We start from the raw sequence: 21,068 nt of genomic DNA on the forward strand, positions 1-21,068 counted from the left end.
GTTACAGAGATAATTTCTCATTTTTAGATAATGTGAGTTTTTTTATTTACAAATAAAAAGACATTGTGTGCATCTTGCAAATGTTTCAGAGATAAAAACTGTTATGTACGTAGACTTATCTAGAAATAAAGAATAACATTTAGGGAATGTTTCTTATGAATTCCTTTCACTGCTGTCTTAAATCTTCTATAAATCTGAGATTATCAAAATAGAACATTTCTGAAAGAAAAATAAATTTTTAAAATATTAACAAGTAACAGCAAACACAATAAAATAAACCATGAATCTGTATAGATATAATAAATGAACAAATTTAGTGGTGAATGATACACATTTATATTTATATTAATATGTATAGTCTCAAACTATCTTCACACAAATAATAATTACAAAGTAAAATCCTGCAAATACCACATTAATGACCAATATTAACATCAGCAGTAATGAGGATATTATAGGTCACAAGATGTGATTCAAAGTGAAAATCATAGAATTGATTTCTGTGGTACTCTTGCCAAAAACATGTAATCTAGCTCCAATCGATTTTAAGCACATTCTACAAGCTTTCCCTCTGAAAAATTTAAGGTCATGAAGGTTAAGAAAAGACTAAGGAATATTTAATTCAGAAGGCATCTATAAAATAAAACAATTAAGTTCATTTCATGTCTCTGAAGGAAATATTTTTTTATAAAGAACAATATTAGGCTACTAGAAAAACATGAAAATAATCTGAGGATTAAGTGGTCCAAGGCATTATGATAGAATGTATAAGTGTTGATTTGAGAAACAGCATTTGCTTAATGTGTGGTGTTTTTTTTTTTTTTTTTGCTTTTTTTCTTTATACAATCTTGGAAAATATTAGTGAAGTTGCAGGTTCTAATGCAAAGTACTTTTTCCCACTGAAGCATTTTAAAATGAATTGTTAACTATGCCATCTTTCATGATAGGTTTAGTATTTCCTACAAGTCAGAACATGCTAGATAACAATATAACCTTTATAATGAAACTGATACAATTAACAACTATGCTGTTACCTGTTAATATTTGAAAAATATACTCATAATAAATGAATGTTGAATTGTAGTTATCTAGCATGTTCTGACTTGTACAAAATACTAAAAATATCATAAGTGATAGCATTATGTAAGCAATTCAATTTAAAATGCTTCAGCAGACAAAAGTACTTTATATTAGAACCTGTAAATTTACTATTATTTCCCAAGATTGTATAAACAAAGAGAAAAGGAAAAAAAAGAAGATAAAACACTAAGCAAATATTCTTATTAGAAAAATTAATAAGTCAGTGCCTGAAATATAAATTTAAAGATGGCAGTATAATAATTGCAATACATTAATCCATTATGAATATAGTAACCAGTATGTAAAAATAATGTTGCCTAATTCTCTGGACCCATATTCACTGATATAATATAAATAATCCATCATTAATGTGATATTTAGATCTTCCAAATTAGTGTTGACTTGGTTGCTGAATTGAGCTTAAATGTTAACATTTAGATAGTCTGAAAACACATCTAATAAAAACTGGTTTGCACTTGCACTTCAAATTTTCTTACAGATATAAACAATTTTCATATTTTGATAATTTCATTATATGTTACACACATCCATTTCAATAAAGTATTTACATCATACATTTCATAAATATGTAAATATTATATTAACAGTCTGAAAAACACAATATTAGCTTTCATATTTTTTTTCTTAAAATCTCTGTATATCTTTATGATGTTTCCAAAAGTAAATCTTGTCTTGTCTTATTAGTAATTCTTAAGGCAGAAGCTCCCATGGTCAGGATTCAAATCCTGCAGCAAGAGAAAAAGAATTATATTTTTTCTCAAACATTTTATAAGTATAAGTCAGTGAAGAAGTTTAGAACTTTTCATTGTTTATAAGAAGAAAAAAAGATATGTCCACAATACAAAATCACTATGGAATGCAGTACGCCCATATTTTCATACACAATTGTCATTATGACTGAGTATCAGAGCTTTGGGTTTTCCACCCCTTATGCATAAATTTGACAACCATATGCTAGGGTATTCTGGCAAGAACTGGGATGACAACATGGAGATGATAATGGACACCTCTCAACAGTCATATACAATAGCTTCAAAAGCAGACAATCGGGCAATTTCCATACAGAGTCATTGGCATTAGGACAAGGATAAAACAGGTTACCACTGGAACACTTAGAAGGGACTTCTGTCCCAAATTTGTGTCAGTGTTTGAGGTCCTTCAATGGAAGTGATACATGAGTTAACACCTGAAGTAAAAGGAGAAATTGTGAGAGAAAGGGAAGAGGTGCATGCAGACACTGCAGACACCGAGATGAGAAAGAACACTTGTGGAATCACAGTGGTCCAGTGTCACTAGAATCTAGAGCAAAGTGCCATAAAGCAAGTGAGATGAGATAGCCTGAGTAACCTGACAAAAATCCAGTTGTTTGGATATTTTAATTTTTGGCTAAGAAATTTCATACTTTTATTGAGGCAAATGTAAACTAATGACAGAGTCATGAAAGGGTATTTTAAATGTGTGACTGTTACTTAGTCAGTCTGGGATTTTGGCCATAAACCACAGAAAATGGGTGATGCCATTTTTTCCCACAAAAGAATGTCAGTGTATAGGCTGACAGTTTCATAGTGGGGCAGAAGTGGGAAAAAAGCAGTTTCACACTTAAGGTCTTTAATTTGTTGATATTCAGAATTGGAAAAAAAAACATAGCTCTTTAATTGTAATTGATTTCAGAAGTTATGACCAGCAGTTTTTAAACATTTGGCTCATTATAGATGTGCACTTGATGAGTTATGTGGTAAATACTTCCAACTCTTATATAAATATCACCATGTAGAGTGTTCTTTGTATAAAACTCTTCTCTTACTAATTCCCCAAATAGGGTCTAAAATATATTATTGAACATAGTAAGTATGTTGTAGTGATAACAATAAGGTGGTGTCTAATGCCTTTACACATTTGATGTGAAAACAAATGATTTTGACTGACAGAATTCCCATTCCTGTCTTCATGTTCTATTTTTAAAGAAAATTATTTTAAACAAAAATTTTTACTGGTGGATTTGACTATATATAATAGAGGAATTCATTATGACATATTCACAGATGCACATAAAATAATTTGATCACTCTTCCTCTCTAGTAGTTTTTTTCCTCTCCTTCTCCCTTCACCTTTGAAGGCATTCTGCAGTGATTACGGAGACATATCTTTGAAACGTGATGAAAGAGTTTAAAAAACACTCTTCTATTCAGGCTAGCATGATATGGCAAACTAATGTTCCACAAGGAAATGTAGAACTATTACATTAAGTTTTAAATAAACTAGCTTAGGCATAAGTAAAAAAGAAACACCACTTTCTCCCAGAAATACATTGGAAAAAGAGTTGCCTCCCAAATCCCCTTTGCATTGTGTCTACATTCATACACAATTTATCATTGTTTTGTAAATGGTAAATTATCTCATTTTTTTCTGGTAAGAACTAATAAGAACAACTTATACTTGCATCCTGCATAACAACTAACTTTCATTCTCTTTTTGTAAACAGTCATCCAATTTCATGACTCTGAAGCACTTCAAACCCCATTCTCTCATTTTTTTTCAGAAAGATATTCAAGTAAGCTAAGAAACTGAAAAAAATATATCAGCTATTAAATTAAATTGTAATTTATATGTTAAAATTATTTCTTTCTGTCATAACTATTTAACTTCAGCATTGTTTTATAAAGCTTAGATTTGTTCTCCTGTGATTTTTTAGGTCAAAATGCCAAATAAAAGAATAAGGTTGAGGCCACATTTAATATAGATATGCATGGCTTTACTATGTGTTAAGAAGTTCATCAAAACACCATTGAAGCAGGGTGTGATGGCACATGCCTGTAATCACAGTGGCTTAAGAGGATGAGACAGGACAGTCTTGAATTCAAAGCTAGTTTCAGCAACCGTGAGGCCTAAGCAACTCACTGAGACCCTGTCTCTAAATAAAACATGAATAGGTTTGGGGATGTGGCTCAGTGGTCAAGTGTCCCTGAGTACAATCCCTGGTGCAAAGAAACAAACAACCAAAAATAAATAAATAAATAAAACCATGGAAGCTCTAAACCAAGGTGCAATGAAAGCAAGATGGTATCTTTTATTTGTTCATTTTCAAGCAGATATTTCATTATTGTAATAATACCCCTGATAAAAAAATTGTCAAATATTATAGAAATATCTTCAAATGGGTTCAAAATAGCTCGACATTGTTTTTCTTATTAGCTCTTAAAAATATAGCTCATCATTTTTGGACTAATATTTGACTCGCTCAAATGAAGTCTTAGTATGAAGGAAATCACTGGGTTATACTGAAGGGCTCCTGTTCTACAATGCAACTCTAACCCTAACCTAACCCTAACCCTCACCCAACCCACGCCAGGGAGTTGGGGACAGCACTCAGTGTGGAAAAGTGAAATGAATCTGATCAAATTTTTTTGTGAATCCATATGAAGATATCACAGTGGATTACACCTTCATGTATATTCATAATGCATAATTCAAAAAGAAACTTAAAAACTACAAATAAGTATAAGATCAGTAGAGCAGAAGAAAGAGAACACAGGGAGGAAGAAGGGGAGATAAAGTGGAAGTACTGGTCACTGAATTAGAGCACATTATATTTCATGCTTGTTTAATTATTTCAAAATTAACCTCAATATTATTTATGTCTAAATGCACTTTCAAAATTTTCATCAAATAAAAGAATAATTTAAATTTTCCATAAGAGTAAGTGGAGGGATCCTTGCTCAGTGGTAGAGTAATTGCCTACACATGTGAGGCACTGGGCTCAATCCTCAGCACCACATAAAATAAAGAAAATATATAACTAAAAAAATATTTTAAAAAGAGAGTAGGTAGAAATTCTCCATATGTGGGCACAACACTAAAAGAATCAGAACAGAGACAGTGTATGCAATTATGGGTTTGTAATTTCTCTAAAGAAGTGTACATATTTCTAGGGGGCTTCAAACTTCCAATTAAAGCAATGTTGGTGGAAGAGAGACAGAATCAGCGATGTATGACTTTGCAGGTAACAATGCTGCCTTCTTGAAAGACTCTCCTTGGAAGATTCTTGAGGATGCCATTAGCAATATGGATATTTTAAAGATAAATATAGCAGATGATGTATACCTTAGTTATTTGACTACCAAAGCCATTTTACTATGTTGAAGTATATTAAATCATCATGGTTTCCTTAAACACATGCAACTAGAAAATTTTAGTAAAGCTAGAAAGATTCATATTTAGTGAACCAGTTCAAGGACTTAAAGAATGTTCCTTGAAGATATTGTCAAGTATTTATTACCATCATATGTATATTCTACCTATTACCTAGATAAATTAAGCATTTGACAATGAGACAATTCAGAGCAACAGCCACTGGTTCAGAACAAGACAGGTGAGTGGGTGATCTAGATAGATTAAAGCTGCTGCCTAGAAAGTTGGCCCATGAATTTGTTACCAGGGCTTCAGGAGACTGCCCATTCATTCTGTCATTCACAGGCCCCAACACTTATCATCAGAATATTTTAACCACTTTGCAGGTTATACTTCCCATCATCACAAGTATGACAATGTAGAGGGGAAAAACTATATAGAACATTTTGTCTCTAGATACCATGTAAGGATAATATTTAAAAATTAAAATAAAAATCAGTTAATCTGTCAGGTGTCAGAATGTGCTCAGAGTGTAGTTACAGCAACACTGGACACTTAAGGTTTCAGTTATAATCTTTCAAAAATTGTGAAACTTGGTTCATGTTTCCATGTAGAAGCAGTTTTGTCACAATATAACTATGTGAATCACAAAACTTCAAAAATACTTAACTAAAAGTCTAATAGACCAGATTACATATAGGAGAACACTAAGGGAAGAAAGCTTAATAGTTTACCTTCAGATGTAAAATGCAAAGGTGAGTGAAAGATAAACTTCCTAGACTAATATTTCAAGAGTACATTCATTTCCTAACATTACTTCCACAAATTATAGGGTCTAGTTCGCTTTTGCATGCTACCGATCTCATCAACCTGTCTCAAAGTTATGCAGTAGACACAAATTAAGGAGACTAAGTTGCTCTCTTTCAATCTAGGTTTTGACATACTTGTGGAATCTGGATTGTTCTATATGGAAGTGCCTATATTCTCTCAGTTGCATTTCTTAGAATTTTCAGTTCAGATTCCAGATGGCTAATTCTGAGTTCCATCTGACTTCTTATTGAAGTAAAATTAGTCTTTCTGAACTGCTCTGTAATTTCCGGAGCTGCTTCTTGTGTCTAAAGAACATAAAAAGAATATATTTTAAAAATAATTAGAACCCAAATAATTATTATGTAGTTATTTTATTTACTTCTGAGTCAAAAATTCAGACAGCAATTTTAAAAGTGAAGAAAAAAATATTAGACTGTAAACTTCTGTCATCAGTATCAATTACATTAAATCTGAACCAATAATAATTGAGTTCTTCCTCTCCCCCTTTCCCCCCTCATTCCCTGCCCTCCTCCTCCTCTTTTCTACTGCAAATGGAACCCAGGGCGTTGCACAGGCTAGGCTATCTACCATTGATCTGTGCTCAAAGTAATGAATCATTCTCACATTAGCACTCAGATCATCCGATAATTTAAAGAATAATAGAATCAATTCAAAATATGAAAGTTGAAAATTTTAACTTAACAATTCAAAAGTATATTTCTGCATCATATTTTTTTCTCCTCATTGTCTTACTTATGCCCACTATTATCAAATATCCAACAGTTATCTGATGAAAATTATTACTCAGATCAAATTAGCTGAAAGGATGATGTAAATTGTGGTATTTGAAGGGGCATCAAATGTCTTTCCTCAAGAGATATAGAATACACCTATGATACGTATATCCAAAATAGTTTACAATGAAATGAATTAAAGCAAACTGCAGATAAGTAAGATAGCCTGTAAAATCAGAAATACTTGTTTTTGCTTCTCCTCTAAATCCCATCTTGCTCGATGTTCAATGTCACATTCCCATCGTACTCCTTGGCCTCGTTCTACTCGAGTGCTCCGTGTGTGCCTTGGAAAGTTTACTACATTTTCTTCCAACTTCTTTTGATTCCTTTCTATTTTTTCAAATGTATCTTGTATACTTTTTATAAAAAACAAGTTCTGCATAAAACATTCATAGTTTGTTCTCAAATGTAAGTGCTTTGAAGATGCATTTTTCATCTTTGCAGTGAGATCATCCATCTGCATGAATAAAAGAAGTATGAAAAAACACAATATGAAAATAAGATACTGAAAATACTCGACACAAACTCAACAAATTTTACATAAATTCAACTGCAACAAAACATAATCTATACCAGCATTATGAAGAGTAGATTGAGTTTCTATAACAAGGTATATTAGCTTTTCAGTTGGTAAGGATTTCACATCTATAAATCCCAATTCTGGCTACATAATAAATGTTGAGGAAATCTATATAGAAGATGATTTTTCCCATACTGAATTTACTATTGGGTTAAGTGAATTTAATTTTATATTTTGTCACTGAAATATAGTTAGAATAAAAGTCTTAACAGGCCAATCTACTAACAAAAATATTGATTGATATCAAATAGTAATTTTGTTAAAACAACTATTAGGCATTAATATTTTCCATTCATTCTAGAATAGGTGTGGATATCAGATATTACTCTCACCTTGGGAGAATTTATATCTCAACAAGATAATCACCATGCAAACACTGTTGGTGACAGAAAAGTCAGAGAAAGTGCATGAAAAATAAAAATTCATTTTATGTGATCTCTGAATAAACATGATCAAGTGAATAAAAACAGACAAGTCAGAAAGTACAGCATGAATAAGACAGAGATATGGTACAATCGGCACAATTCATGAAGACCACAAAGAGGCAGGGTAATAAAAGCATGTCCAAATATTAACTTGTAAATAGATGCCCCTAGTCATGTAGTACTGGAGTTGTCAAGAGGTGGAAGCATTTTATGGTTTAGCAACTGATAACTGGCTAAGTGATATGGTCATAAAACAAAATTCTACTAGACAACAGAAAGAAATAAAATAGTGATGCTTGCTACAACACAGAGGATCCCTGAAAAAAGTATTCTAAGTCAATGAAACTGGTAAAAAACAAAAGACCTACTGTTGTATAAATTCACTTGTATGAAATATCCATTACAGAGTAATTTTAGAGTTAGAACTATAAGCCAACTTCCAAACAAGATTTCCAAAAAGCAAAAGTTAATATCAAGAATCAGAAAATGGTGGCTGGTAGTTCAGTGGTAGAGTGCTTGCTTAGCATGTGTGCAGGTCTTGGTTTGATCCTCAGCACCACACATGAATAAATAAAGATAATGTGTCTATCTACAAATAAAAATATTTTTTAAAAGCATCAATATGGGGCTGGGGCTGGGGCTGTAGCTCAGTGGTAGAGTGCTTGCCTTCCATGTGTGAGGCATTGTGTTTGATCCTCACCACCACATAAAAATAAAGATATTGTGGTCTATGTACAACTGTTTTTAAAAAAAAATCAATAAATGGGTTGGTATCAAACTAAAAAACTTTCACAGCAAAGGAAACCATCAAGAATTATGAACAGAGAATCTTCAAAACGTGAAAAAATCTTTGCCATGTGCACCTCCAATAGAACATAAATCACCAGGATGTAAAAATAATTCAAATTTTTTAACACCAAAAGAACACCAACCAATAATCCAATCAATAAATGGGCAAAGGAACTGAAAAGGCACTTCCCAGAAGAACATATGCAAATGGTCAGAAAATATATGAAAAAAATTCAATTAGAGAAATGCAAATGCCACACTGAGATTCCATCTCATTCGGGTCAGAATGGCAACTGAAAAGAATAAAATAATGATAGATGTTGGTGGCAGTGTGGGGAAAATGTTCACTTACACATTGCTGATGGGACTGCAAATTGGTGCAATCATTCTGGAAAGCAGTATGGAGAGTCCTCAGAAATCTTGGAATGTAACTGCCATTTGACCCACTTATCCCACTCCTTGATTTACACACAAAATCCTTAAAATCATCATACTACAGTGACACAGCCACAACAATGTCTAAAGTGGCTCAAATCACAATATTCAAGCTATGAAACCTTCAATAGATGAACAGATTTTAAAAATGTCATGTACACAGGATGGAATATTAATAAGCTGTGAGAAAGAATGAAATTATGGCATTTGCCAGTAAATGGATGGAACTGGAGATTATCATCCTAAGTGAAATAAGCCAATTCTCCAAATCCAAAGGCTGGAAGTTCTCTTTCATAAGTGAATGCTAACACAGAGTAAGGAATGTGGGAAAAAAGACTAGAAGTTCACTGAATTAAGACAAAAGGAATGGGAATGACAATGGAAACAGAAAAGACAGTAGAATAAATCTGAAACAACTTTCCTATATTCACATGTGAATACATGACCAGTGTAACTCCACATTATGTACAAATATAAAAATGTGAAGTTATAATCTATGATGTAAATATTCAAATACAGTCTACTATCATATATATCTAAAAAGAACAATAAAGAAACAGTGTACTACAGGGACATAGCCACATTAATGTTTATCGCAGCACAATTCACAATAGCTAGACTGTGGAGCCAACCTAGATGCCCTTCAATGGATGAATGAATAAAAACATGTGGCATATATACTCAGCACTAAAAATAATGAGACCATGGCATTTGCAGGGAAATGAATGGCATTAGAGCAGATTATGCTAAGTGAAGTTAACCAATCCCAAGAAAAACAAATGCCGAGTGTCTTCTCTGATATAAGGGGGGTGACTCAAAATGGGGAAGAGAGGAAGAGCATGGGAAGAAGATTATCTCTACACAGGGAAGAGGGGTGGGAGGAAAAAGGAGGGAGAAAGGGAATTGCAAGGATGGTGGAAGGAGACCTTCATTGTCATACAAAATACATGTATGAAGATGTGAGAAAAAAAATAATAGTGTTACCTTAGATTAGGTAGAGAGAAGTGATGGGAAGGGAGGGGGAGGCTGGGGAGATAGGAAGGATAGTAGAATAAAACGAACATTATTATTACCATGTGTATATATGTGAATGCATGACCAATGTGATTCTGCAACCTGTATACTCAGAAAAATGAGATATTTTATCCCATGTGATTCAAATGTATGATATATCAAGGTCATTGTATTGTCATGGGTAACTAATTAAAACAAATTTAAAAATCACATAAAAATAAAATAGAGTCTTGCCTAAAGTTAAAAAATAAATAAATAAATAAATAAAAAGTACTATGGTTTACATTTGTAAATTACTAAAATAATATATTGGTAGTTTTCTAGGACTTTGGACGTGTAGGGATTAGAAAACTGACAGCTAAGAGGTTCCAGGTTTCTTTTCAAGAACATGAAAATGTTCTAAAATTGACTATGTAAATGGTTACATAACTCTGTTAATGTACTAAGAGACACTGTATTTTACATGTTATATGGGTGAATTCGATGTCAGGTGCATTACATATATCATAAAAATGCCTTTTAAGAGAGGTACTGAAAAAAAAACTTAGCTAACATTTTTCATTGTCTAGTTTGGATAACAGTCCAGACATAATACAAATATTTATATGCTTCATAATATATCTAAATAAATGAAAAAATAAAGAAATAGCCTATGTTTTTCAATAATTAAACTAAAACCTAAACATATCTGTATTTTGAGAAAAGCATAAAAAAATTTGTACACATTTTTAAAGTCAATTTAGTAATTACTTTCAGATTTTGAATCGATGCACAAAAATGAAGTAAAAATAAAAAAATTATCCTGAAACATTCTATTAAATAGTACCTCTATTTAGTTTTCCTTGTTGTAGAGACAGCATGAAAAGCTGCTGGGTTATAGAAAAAAGTCTCAGCTTTTCTCAGACTAGATATTTTAATGAAAGATGCTGATTTTGTAAGAGAAAAATTCTAAAAGAAAATTTTAAGTGTAAGAAATAAGTGCAGTATAAAGATGCCCAAATATAATAAAATCAATTATAATGAAAATATAAAGAAAGCTGTTCATTGAAATTAGTATCCCAGAATAACTTTTATTACTTAAGCAGGTGTTGATTTACAGATGACATGTTCAATTTTCTACATACTTGACTTGTCATTTGTCTTAGTTTCTTCATTAAATCCTGTCTTTATATTTTAAATTTATGTGAAAATGTGCTAAATCTTCTAGAGAAGCCTCTGATACACACTGTAGTTTCAGGGTACCAGCTGGCTGTTTTTCAAGACATCTTGCAACTACCTGATATTTCTGTTAATGATTTTGTTACTCAGCTCACTTTAAAATTTTTTTATTATTATTGTTATTATTATTATTATTATTACTATTGTTATTACTATTATTATTATATAATGATGTTTACTCTGAAAAAATATCACTACATACAACAGTAAGCTGCTGTTTATTTCTGAATTCCCTTAAGAAAATAGAAGATTGTGTACTCCTGCTTAGTCACTATCACATTCCTTACACAAAAGGGTGAGCCCTGTATCTCTACATACTGCCCTTGATAAAGTTGCAATGTTTAACAAACTACTGAAATCTCAATCAAAAATGGTTACACAGGTCTCATTGGTAGTGGTGAATTCTACAGAGGTTATTATCCTTCTCTTATTAGAGACTCAAGTTAATACTCCACATCCTCACATCTTTAAAGCTTTGCTAAAATAATTCCAATATACTTTCACAAAGAATAAAGGAGATGCTAGGTAACCTGGTCTCCACCTCACTGCCTGTCCACATCTCTTAGATTTCTCACTGGTCTTCACACCACTCCTGCTTTACATAAACCCTGCCACCCTCATTAGTCTGGACATGGGGGTTCAGTGCCAAATTAATGAATTTTAGATGGCTACAATTATCTTTGTCACTATATAATAGGAATTAGGCCATGAAATGAAGAAAACTATTAGCAAGTTATCATGAATATATGCATCAAATTACAGATGAAATCAACTGTGGTTTTGCTGCAATTCATCACATTAGTCCCAATTTATGATAATGACAAATAGATGCTTTTAAAGAGGTGGACAAGACATGAATGAAAACAAAAAAAATATATCAGGACAGTTATTTTCAGATTTATGATAAACTTAAATGACTAAAAATAAATTTACCAACTAGAAATATACAAAAATATACTGAAGAAAGTCTATTACAAAATACACCATCTACATTTCAGTTCAACTGTAAAATCTGGAATAAACTGTAAAAGTAACTAATTTATTTGAAACTAGGTATGAGCATTTCCATTATGTGTTTCATTGTGATCTTCAAGTATAGCAACAAGAAGACATTAAAATTGTTATTCAGTAATGGGATGTAGCTCATTGGTAGAACATGTGTTTAGCATGTGCAAACTTTGGGTTGAATTAATAGCACCAAAATTAGATATTGTTTCAGCATTATTGAGACCATATTACTAATGTCAGCATATAAACCTACAAAAAAATCTTAACTCAACCTCTTAAATCTTTATAAGAAACAATTTCTTAAATTGAAGGGTCAGGCCCAAGTTTTAAAAATTTCCTCCTTTTTAAATATTAAAATACATTTTAACTAAGTCTTTTGTGTTTAGTTGACACATGAGTATCTATAGTTATTTTAAAATATGTACACAGTGTGTAAGAATCAGAGCAGGGAAATTGGAATACTCAGCACTTCAAACACAGATTGGTTGTGCTGCAAATGAGGTCTAAGTTATTTTGGCTGGACAACAGGTTGTAGTTCTGTGTTGATACAGAAACACATTCATAATATCTACATTTTTATATTCATCAAGATTCAACATTTAGCCATAAGCAGATATCAATTTGAGTATTCCTTTGAAGACTCTTTATAAAGATATCTTGCTTGATACTTACTTCTTCTGCTTTCTCCTTTCCATATTGATCCAGTTGTTCTTTTAAATGATTAGTTTCATTGATTAATTCCAAATATTTGTTTTCCAGCACGAGACGATATCTGTCATTCCGAGCTTGAAGATTTTTTATAACATCATAAAATTGGGTTTGGACATTAATAATTCCATCTATTTTATTTTCACCTTTGTTCTGATACTCATGCAACTGGTCTTCATGCAATGTACTTTCTCTTTGTAGTTTAGATACCTTCTCTTTAGAAGCTTCCTGCTTTCTGAGATGTTCATTCCTTATTCTTTCTTTATTTTGATACCTGTGTTCCATCTCCTTCAGTTGGCACTGTCTTTGCGTTAGGTGTCTATTTACTTGATCTGTAGCCAAAGTCATTACTCTTGTCTGATGCAGCTCGTTTTCTAGGTCACTAGTTTTTACTTCAGACTTTGCAATCTGTTGGGAAGGAATCTCACTACTACCGTTTAGGTTAGATACATCAATATTCTTTTTTTCCTGTAAACTATCTGTTTCTGGTCTTTCTGTGCTTTGTTTTTCACTCTCAGGTGTGAAATTTTCCAATGTATTCTCAACTTTACAAATATCCAACTGTTCATTGTCCTGAAATATTTCCATAAGTGTTTCCTCATTCAATTTTTGTGTCCATGGAAGGCTGGTATTCTTTTCTCTTAAAATTTCAGTATTCTCAAAGCACTTCTTTTCCTGGTTCTGATATTTTACTGTGTCCATTCCCAATCTCTTCATAGAGACCTCATCCTTCTTCTTGTGATATTTATGCAATAGCTTGTTCTCTGTCCCATCACTAGGAGAAACCTAAATAAAACCAAGGATACATTTAGCTAGCACTCAATAAAATGATGTTTCATAATTTTCACTAAAATTAAAGAAAAACCTGTTTATTTATATGGTGAAAGGGTTTCAATAAATAGATAACCACAGAAGAAAAATTAGATGCAAACTTCTGAGATTATAAAAATATGAATTCCCAAGAGTTCAAAAGTTAACTCAAGAAGATGGATCTATGAGAGTAAAAGAAAATTATAACTTAAAGAATGTAAGAACTGCCAGGTTCAGGGGCTCATGCTTGTAATACCAGTGTCTCAGGATACTGAGGCAGGAGGATCACAGGTTCAAAGCCAGTCTTCAGCAATTCAGTGAGACCCTGACTCATTCATAAATAAATAAATAAATAAATGGCTGGGATGCATCTCAGTGGTTGAGCACCCTGGTTCAATTCCTGGTTATATAAAAAAGAAAAAAAAATAAAGATTGAAAAAATCTGCATTATACCAGAATGAAAGAACAGATTAAGTGATTAGTTAGTTTGCCAATGTAAAAAGAAAAAAAAACTTTGCAGAAGAGAAGCAACAGAGAAAACCTCACACATGTAGTTATCTAATACTAGACAAACACACTATAAAACATGCATTGGGGAAAGGATAGGTTCCTCAACCAATTGTGCTGGGAAAACTGAAAACCCATATGTCGTAGGAGAAATTTAACCCCTATTTCTCAAAAACAAAGTGGATCAAGAACCTACATAATAGATAAAGGACCCTAGACCTATTACAAGATTATACAGGCCCAGCACTCCATCTTGTCAGTGTAGGAAATGAATTCCTCAAAAAGTCACTTAAAGCACAAGAAGTAAAATAAAGAATCAATAAATGGGGTGGTATCTTTACAGCAAAGGAAACCATCAAGAATGTGAGTAGACAGCATATAGAATGGGAGAAAATCTTTGTCACTGACATGTCAGATAGAGCATTAATCTCCAGAATATATAAACAACTCGAAAAATAACTCACAAACAAAAAATAACCCAATCAATAAATGAACAAAAAACTGAGCAAGCACTTCAAAGAAAAATATGTACAAACAGTTAACAAGTATATGAAAAAAATGTTCAACATCTTTAGTGATTAGAAAAATGAAAATTAAAACTACACTGAGATATAAAGAATGCAAGTAACAATAAATGTTGGTGAGAATGTGGGGAAAAGATTGACTCATACATTGCACCAAGCAATTTTTCAGGAAAGCAGTATATAGATTTCTCACAAAACCTGGAATGGAACGACCATTTGACCCAGTTATTCTGCTCCTCAGTGTATACTCCAATGATACTATAGTGACACAGCCACATAAATATTTATAGCAGCTCTTCACAAAAGTTAAGCTGTGGAACCAACCTAGGTGCCTTTCAACACATGGAAGGATAAAGACAATGTGTTATATATACACAATGGATTCAGCCATGAAGAATGAAATTATGGCATTTGCTGGCAAATGAATGGAACTGGACACTGTCATGCCAAGTGAAATAATCCAGCCCTCCAAATCCAAAGTCTGAATATTCTCCTTAACATGTAGTTGGTAACACACATAAGGGTGGAGGATAAAAGAACAGAAGTTTGTTGGTTAGACAAAAGTGAATAAAGGGCTGAGAGGGGAGGGGATATAGTAGAATGAATCTGACATTACATTCCTATGTTCACATATGAATACATGACCAGAAAAACTCTACATAGTAGAAGTTATATGCTATGTATGTGTAACACACCAAAAGAACTCTATTGTAATGTATACCTAAAAACAATAAATAAAAATTAGAATTCACTACTTCTTTGTTGATCCACTTTTAGGATCGTATGATCTATCCTTTAAACAGTTAAAAATTCCAAATATTTTATTATGTACCTATCTGTTGGGATGGCTTCAGTGGCAAATAAAAGGACACTTAACTTTAAGAAGAATAAGTTTGCAATCTGACACCTCATGTATTCAACCAGTCCATAGTAAGAGCCTTAGCTCTACATCTACTGAGACATAACAAAAGTTCTCCAAGGTCTTTTCCTAAAAATATTCCTAGCATATTCTGTTTTCTAAAATTTTGTAGCTGTGAATGAGAATTGCATCTATTGATAAATTATAAATGTCGGAACAGCATTAAACACATGATCTATATCAATGAACAATGTATCACAATTCTGAAAAGGAGCACAAGGCTAAAAACATAGGCAAATTGCATGATTTTTCTCCAAGTCTTTTGTCTCTGCTTCTAGTGCTCATCCACAAAGCCAGTTACTTCTGTCCTATGAATGGATAAACACCAAAGAAGGCCTGTGTTTCAAAATACAAATGACAAATAAGGCAAAATGTGTAAGGCTCTACTCAGAAAATCCTGAGATTTATACTCAGTAGCATTTGTTTCATCTCAGTGAACATTGAAACATGAGTCAATATAAAATAAAGGAAATAAACAGATCTTATGTATTAGGAACAAATACTTACCAGTAATTTATTTCTAAGAACATATTATGGTATGCCATTTTTTCCAAAGGTGTTTTGTACTGAAGTAGGAGATTACTTGAAGCAAAGTGTTTGTTTCTCTTCTTAAAAGTGAGAAAATGATTCACAAAACCAGAGTATTTGCTGGCCCCACTTTTCCTCCTTACTTAACAGTGGAAGTAGTAATGCACATTAATACAACAAGAGAGCAAAGTCACTTCCCCAAACTAGAAGATCTACTATTAGAAGCAAGGGTTTTGAGATCATAGAAAAATCAACTATTCCTCTGGAAAATATTAAAAGTCTTTTCTCTTTATAAGGCTACTCTGAAAGTCATCATGGAACTGCTGCGGAGAAATACAGTTGAATTAAGAACATTACTTAATTCAATGGGACAAAAATTGCACCCCTCACCTCCAAAATATGTACATTATGGTTATAAATATATGGATTTAAAACCCTCTATACTTTCCCATAATTAATAGATTTACTGTTTAACTATATTACACACACACTCTCTCTCTCTCTCTCTCAATCATTTGAAAACAGAAGAAAATAATTCAGGAAACATTTCCTTTTTGTTTGCAAAAAAATGTGTTACTGAAATTTCATATTGTAAATTCTGGCATTATGGTCTCATGGAAATTGTAGGTTTCATTTTGTTCTGCTAAAATCTACAAATTAATTTCAGCAAGGTTTTGGCTGTATATCAGCAGGTGACAGAAGTCTAAAAGATTAATTTAAGAGTGGGACCTTCAAGATTAAAAAATAATTCCAAAAGATAGATTTATTCTTTATGAGTAAATGTCTTACATTTCACTTGCACAAATGACAGATAAATTTGGGTGAGTGAAAACATTTCTTGGGGTGGGGATGTGGCTCAAGTGGTAGCGTGCTCGCCTGGCATGCGTGCAGCCCAGGTTCAATCCTCAGCACCACATACAAACAAAGATGTTGCGTCCGCCGAAAACTAAAAAATAAATATTAAAATTCTCTCTATCTATCTTTAAAAAAATTTAAAAATTAAAAAAACCCATTTCTTAAATGCAGACAGAAATGTAATTGTCAAACATTTTTTAAAAAAATGATTTAAATAGGTGCATAGATATTTAGTTTGTATTTTAACATAAAACACCTAAATTTATATTTATGTCAGTGATTAAACTAAACTTCTTCATTCAGAAAACAAATGCTGAACAACTACCAGATGCAAAGTTTTGCTGTAACTAGTTTTGTCATAAATATCATCATTTAATTTAAGAGTCAGATAACACTGTGGTATTTTTTTCTGGTTTGTTAGATCTTTTTTTATTTTTTTATTGCCAAATAATGAACATTGTGTTTTAAATCAAAATAGTAGTTCACACCCCACATACCCATGCTTTGGGAAACAGCAGACTGCATATAAATGGAGGTCCTATAAGTCTGTGTTTCCTGACATTGTGGGAGATGTCTGAAGTGTGTAGAAGTACACACACGTGATGACTGCATGTTGGTGAAATTGCCAAACAGCACATTCCTCAGACCACATTGCCATCATTAAGTGAAACATGGCCACATAAATAAGTTAAAGGGATTTTATAAATAATTCAAATGAAATACAGTAAAAATTTGAAACTTTACTGAACGTTCATTTACCTGATTAAAATGATTTCTTGCAGTCTCCAATTCTGTATCTATTGTACAAACAGAGATTTCAGCTTGCTTTCTCACTTGATCCTCTTTGTTAAATTCTGTTTCTTTTTCTTTTAGTGGGTTCTTATTTTTTTCATGTAACATATCATCATTTTTTCTCTTCACCTCATCTTCTTTTAAGGTATATCTGAAGGTAATATGGATGCCTTTTAATTGATTTTTGCCAAAAACCAAAAATGTCTTTTTATGTTCTGGCTCTTTGTATGCTGATTTAGTATCTTAATAAAAATTTTATGTTCTCTGAAGCTTTTCTAGTTTAACATTTTAAATTTCTCCTTTAATATTGTGTAAAACATACATAATTGAAAGTCAATAATAAAAGATTGTTTTGTTATTTGATAAGTTTCTGTTACTAGCAAATCTTTTAGATACCACGGAAAAGTAAATTAGAAATGATTTGGTAAATTGACAAGTTTAAGGTAATTTTTTTTTGCACAATCATAGGTCCTCCCCAGTTAAAAAGATAATTTCATGTCAAATAAGTTTTAAAGTCATTGTTTATATACAAACTTATGAATTCAGTAGTAATATCATTTATCTTCATAAAATATGTCAGGCATACCTATAATTGGCTTACAATGTAACAGCATATTCAGACATTCTTTTTTCAATATGTGTCTTTTGGGGCTGGGGCTGTAGCACAGTGGTAGAGTGTTTGCCTAGCATGAGTAAGGTGCTGGGTTTGATCCTTAGCACCATATATAAATAAAATAAAGATATAAAAAATATGTATCTTTTGTATTACTATAACTCCGAACTGGAATAAATAATCTAATACCTGTTATTATGCTTTTTATGTTTCTTTTATGGTAACACTCTCAACTTACCTTTTTGATCATTATGTATTTTACAAAAAACTCAAAATCCATTTTTGAACAAGATGGGACCTAATATTTAAGACAATAATGAAGAGTAATGTTCTTCAACAGATGAAGGGATAAAAAAAATATGTGTGTGTGCACACACACAATGGAATATAAGACATAACAAAAATAAATTTATGTCAACATATAGTCTACTGTCATGTATACCTAAAAAACATAAAAAGTATATGTCCTTTCAATACAGAAATATGAACAAATTTATGAATGAGAATGAATTTGAATAAAAAAATAATCTGTTTTCATTTCATTTATTAATGAATGTTAATGTTAGAAGTGTAGCCTAGTATCTAGCTCAGCACTAGCACATCACACTAGTAACACAAAACCCTGAGTTTGATCCCCAAAATCAACCTAAAAACTATAAATGTATAACATGTTTCAGGGCAGTGAAAAATGCCTCGCTGGTGGAATACAAACTTTCTTGAGAGAAATTTAAAAATCCTGTCATCTTTTTAAAGTTTCCCAACTTTAACCAAATAACTCTATATTGAAATTTTTTTCAAAAGTAAACAGAAATATAGAAAGTTATTTTTTTCTTTTCTTCTCATCCCCAAATTTGGTACCAGAGATTGAACCCCCAGAAGCTAAATCCCTTAGATACATCCCAAGGTCTTTTTCATTACTTTTTTTTTGTTGTTGTTGTTGTTGGAGACAGGGTCTCATTAATTTGCTAAGGACATTGCTGCCCATGTTAATGAGAAATATTTTGAACTTTTGATCCTCCTATCTTTGTCTTCCAAGCTGCTGGAATTATAGGCACATGCTATGGTATCTGAGTAGGAAATGATTTTTTTATAAATGATATTTTTTGAAATATTAATTGTAATAAAAAGTTAAAAATATAAACAAATAACAATCCCAAATTATGCTTGTTAAATAAATAGATTACTAGCAGATGGGGTTCCATAGAGACATTAAAATTGTGATGGGGAAAAATATGAACTTAGTTTTTAGAAGTAATCATATTTAATAATATGCTATCATATTTGTAAGAATTTTATAATTTATTCACGTTTTCTCCTTTGCAAAGTGCTAACAGATGAGGCAGTAGTTAAAAAAAAAATTTTGTCCTTTCTTATTTTACTGAATTAAAGGAAAAGATTCTACTCCTTCTTTCAACCTAGGAAATAATACCTCAAATTGTGGAGTTGTTGTTTCAATTCTATATTTTCTTGCTTAAACTCTGATACACTCTTTTTTAGCTCATGAATCTCATTTTCCAGTTGTGCATTTTTTTCAAAATGTAGTGAACACTGTGTGCAGTGACTTTTTTTGCTTTTTATTATTCTTTGAAGTAATAAAACTGCTTTCTGGATTTTCGAAAGGCTAACAGAATCTGTTAGAAAAAAGAAGATAGAAATAAAATATGTGACTAATTTAAATATATGAATGCTGTATATTTCACATGCATTATTTATATACTAAAACAATGAGTGCATAAAACACGTGACACAATATGCTGAACTCTGAAGATTATAGCAGATGAGATTAGACCCCTATTCTTCTTTAGCTTAAAATCTAATGGAGAAGACAGACACAAAAAAGATCATTATAATTTTAGACAGATGATATTAGAAAGAAGGTTTGTGATCTAATACATAAATCTGATCTTTAGAAAAGATTCCCTGAAGAAAATAAAAATACACTGAGAAATGAACAGAAATCAGGTAGAATGTGAAGAACATTATTCTTTCAAAAATAAAAATTCAAGTTTTCCAACTCCCCTGTGGTCTATACTTGTCTTGTACAGAAACTAAGAGGGACACTCCCACTGTAACCTGCTGCTGGACTTTGGTCTTGAGAGAGACAACTCTTTATCTTTCTTGCTTTTTCTTTATTCCCTGTTTACTAGGTTCATTTCTCCAAGTATTAGAATATATCAGCACTCATGTTATAAATAAATATTCTATCCAAAAGAACTGTGTAGAATATGTTGTTCTTACCATGGACATGTCCATCTTCTTTCTCTTTTGCTTTATGATGTTTCTCTCCAGATGAGTGAGAAACACACATCTGTGGAGAATCCTCAGAAAATACCTGCAAAATAAAGGACCCCAATGAGCTGCATGACGACTTCACCATCACTCTTTTAGACATCACCCAAATTTTGGTCTTGAAAGCAGCTAACTAACATGTAGATAACTGCAGACTGAGCAGTCATACTTTCCATAGCGTGTCTTAGCATTGTGCTCCAGATGAAGCTGAACACTTATCT

The 21,068-nt window shown here is 32.0% G+C and overlaps 1 protein-coding gene across 1 annotated transcript in view; it reads right to left on the reverse strand.

Annotated features, from left to right (window-relative positions):
- Positions 1–1,204: 1,204 nt before the first annotated feature.
- Positions 1,205–21,068, reverse strand: part of LOC144367373 (ankyrin repeat domain-containing protein 26-like) — a 33,515-nt gene continuing 13,651 nt past the window's right edge. The window contains exons 10-16 of the mRNA XM_078023368.1: positions 20,797–20,890; positions 19,988–20,189; positions 17,913–18,096; positions 12,975–13,796; positions 7,018–7,290; positions 6,174–6,344; positions 1,205–1,826 (exon numbers count right to left, since the gene is read on the reverse strand). Coding sequence (XP_077879494.1) covers positions 6,207–6,344; positions 7,018–7,290; positions 12,975–13,796; positions 17,913–18,096; positions 19,988–20,189; positions 20,797–20,890 — 1,713 coding nt within the window. The 3' untranslated portion in view covers positions 1,205–1,826; positions 6,174–6,206. The remainder of the gene's footprint in view (positions 1,827–6,173; positions 6,345–7,017; positions 7,291–12,974; positions 13,797–17,912; positions 18,097–19,987; positions 20,190–20,796; positions 20,891–21,068) is intronic.

The sequence above is a fragment of the Ictidomys tridecemlineatus genome, chromosome 1 (genome assembly GCF_052094955.1).
Source record: "Ictidomys tridecemlineatus isolate mIctTri1 chromosome 1, mIctTri1.hap1, whole genome shotgun sequence".
Taxonomy (NCBI): domain Eukaryota; kingdom Metazoa; phylum Chordata; class Mammalia; order Rodentia; family Sciuridae; genus Ictidomys; species Ictidomys tridecemlineatus.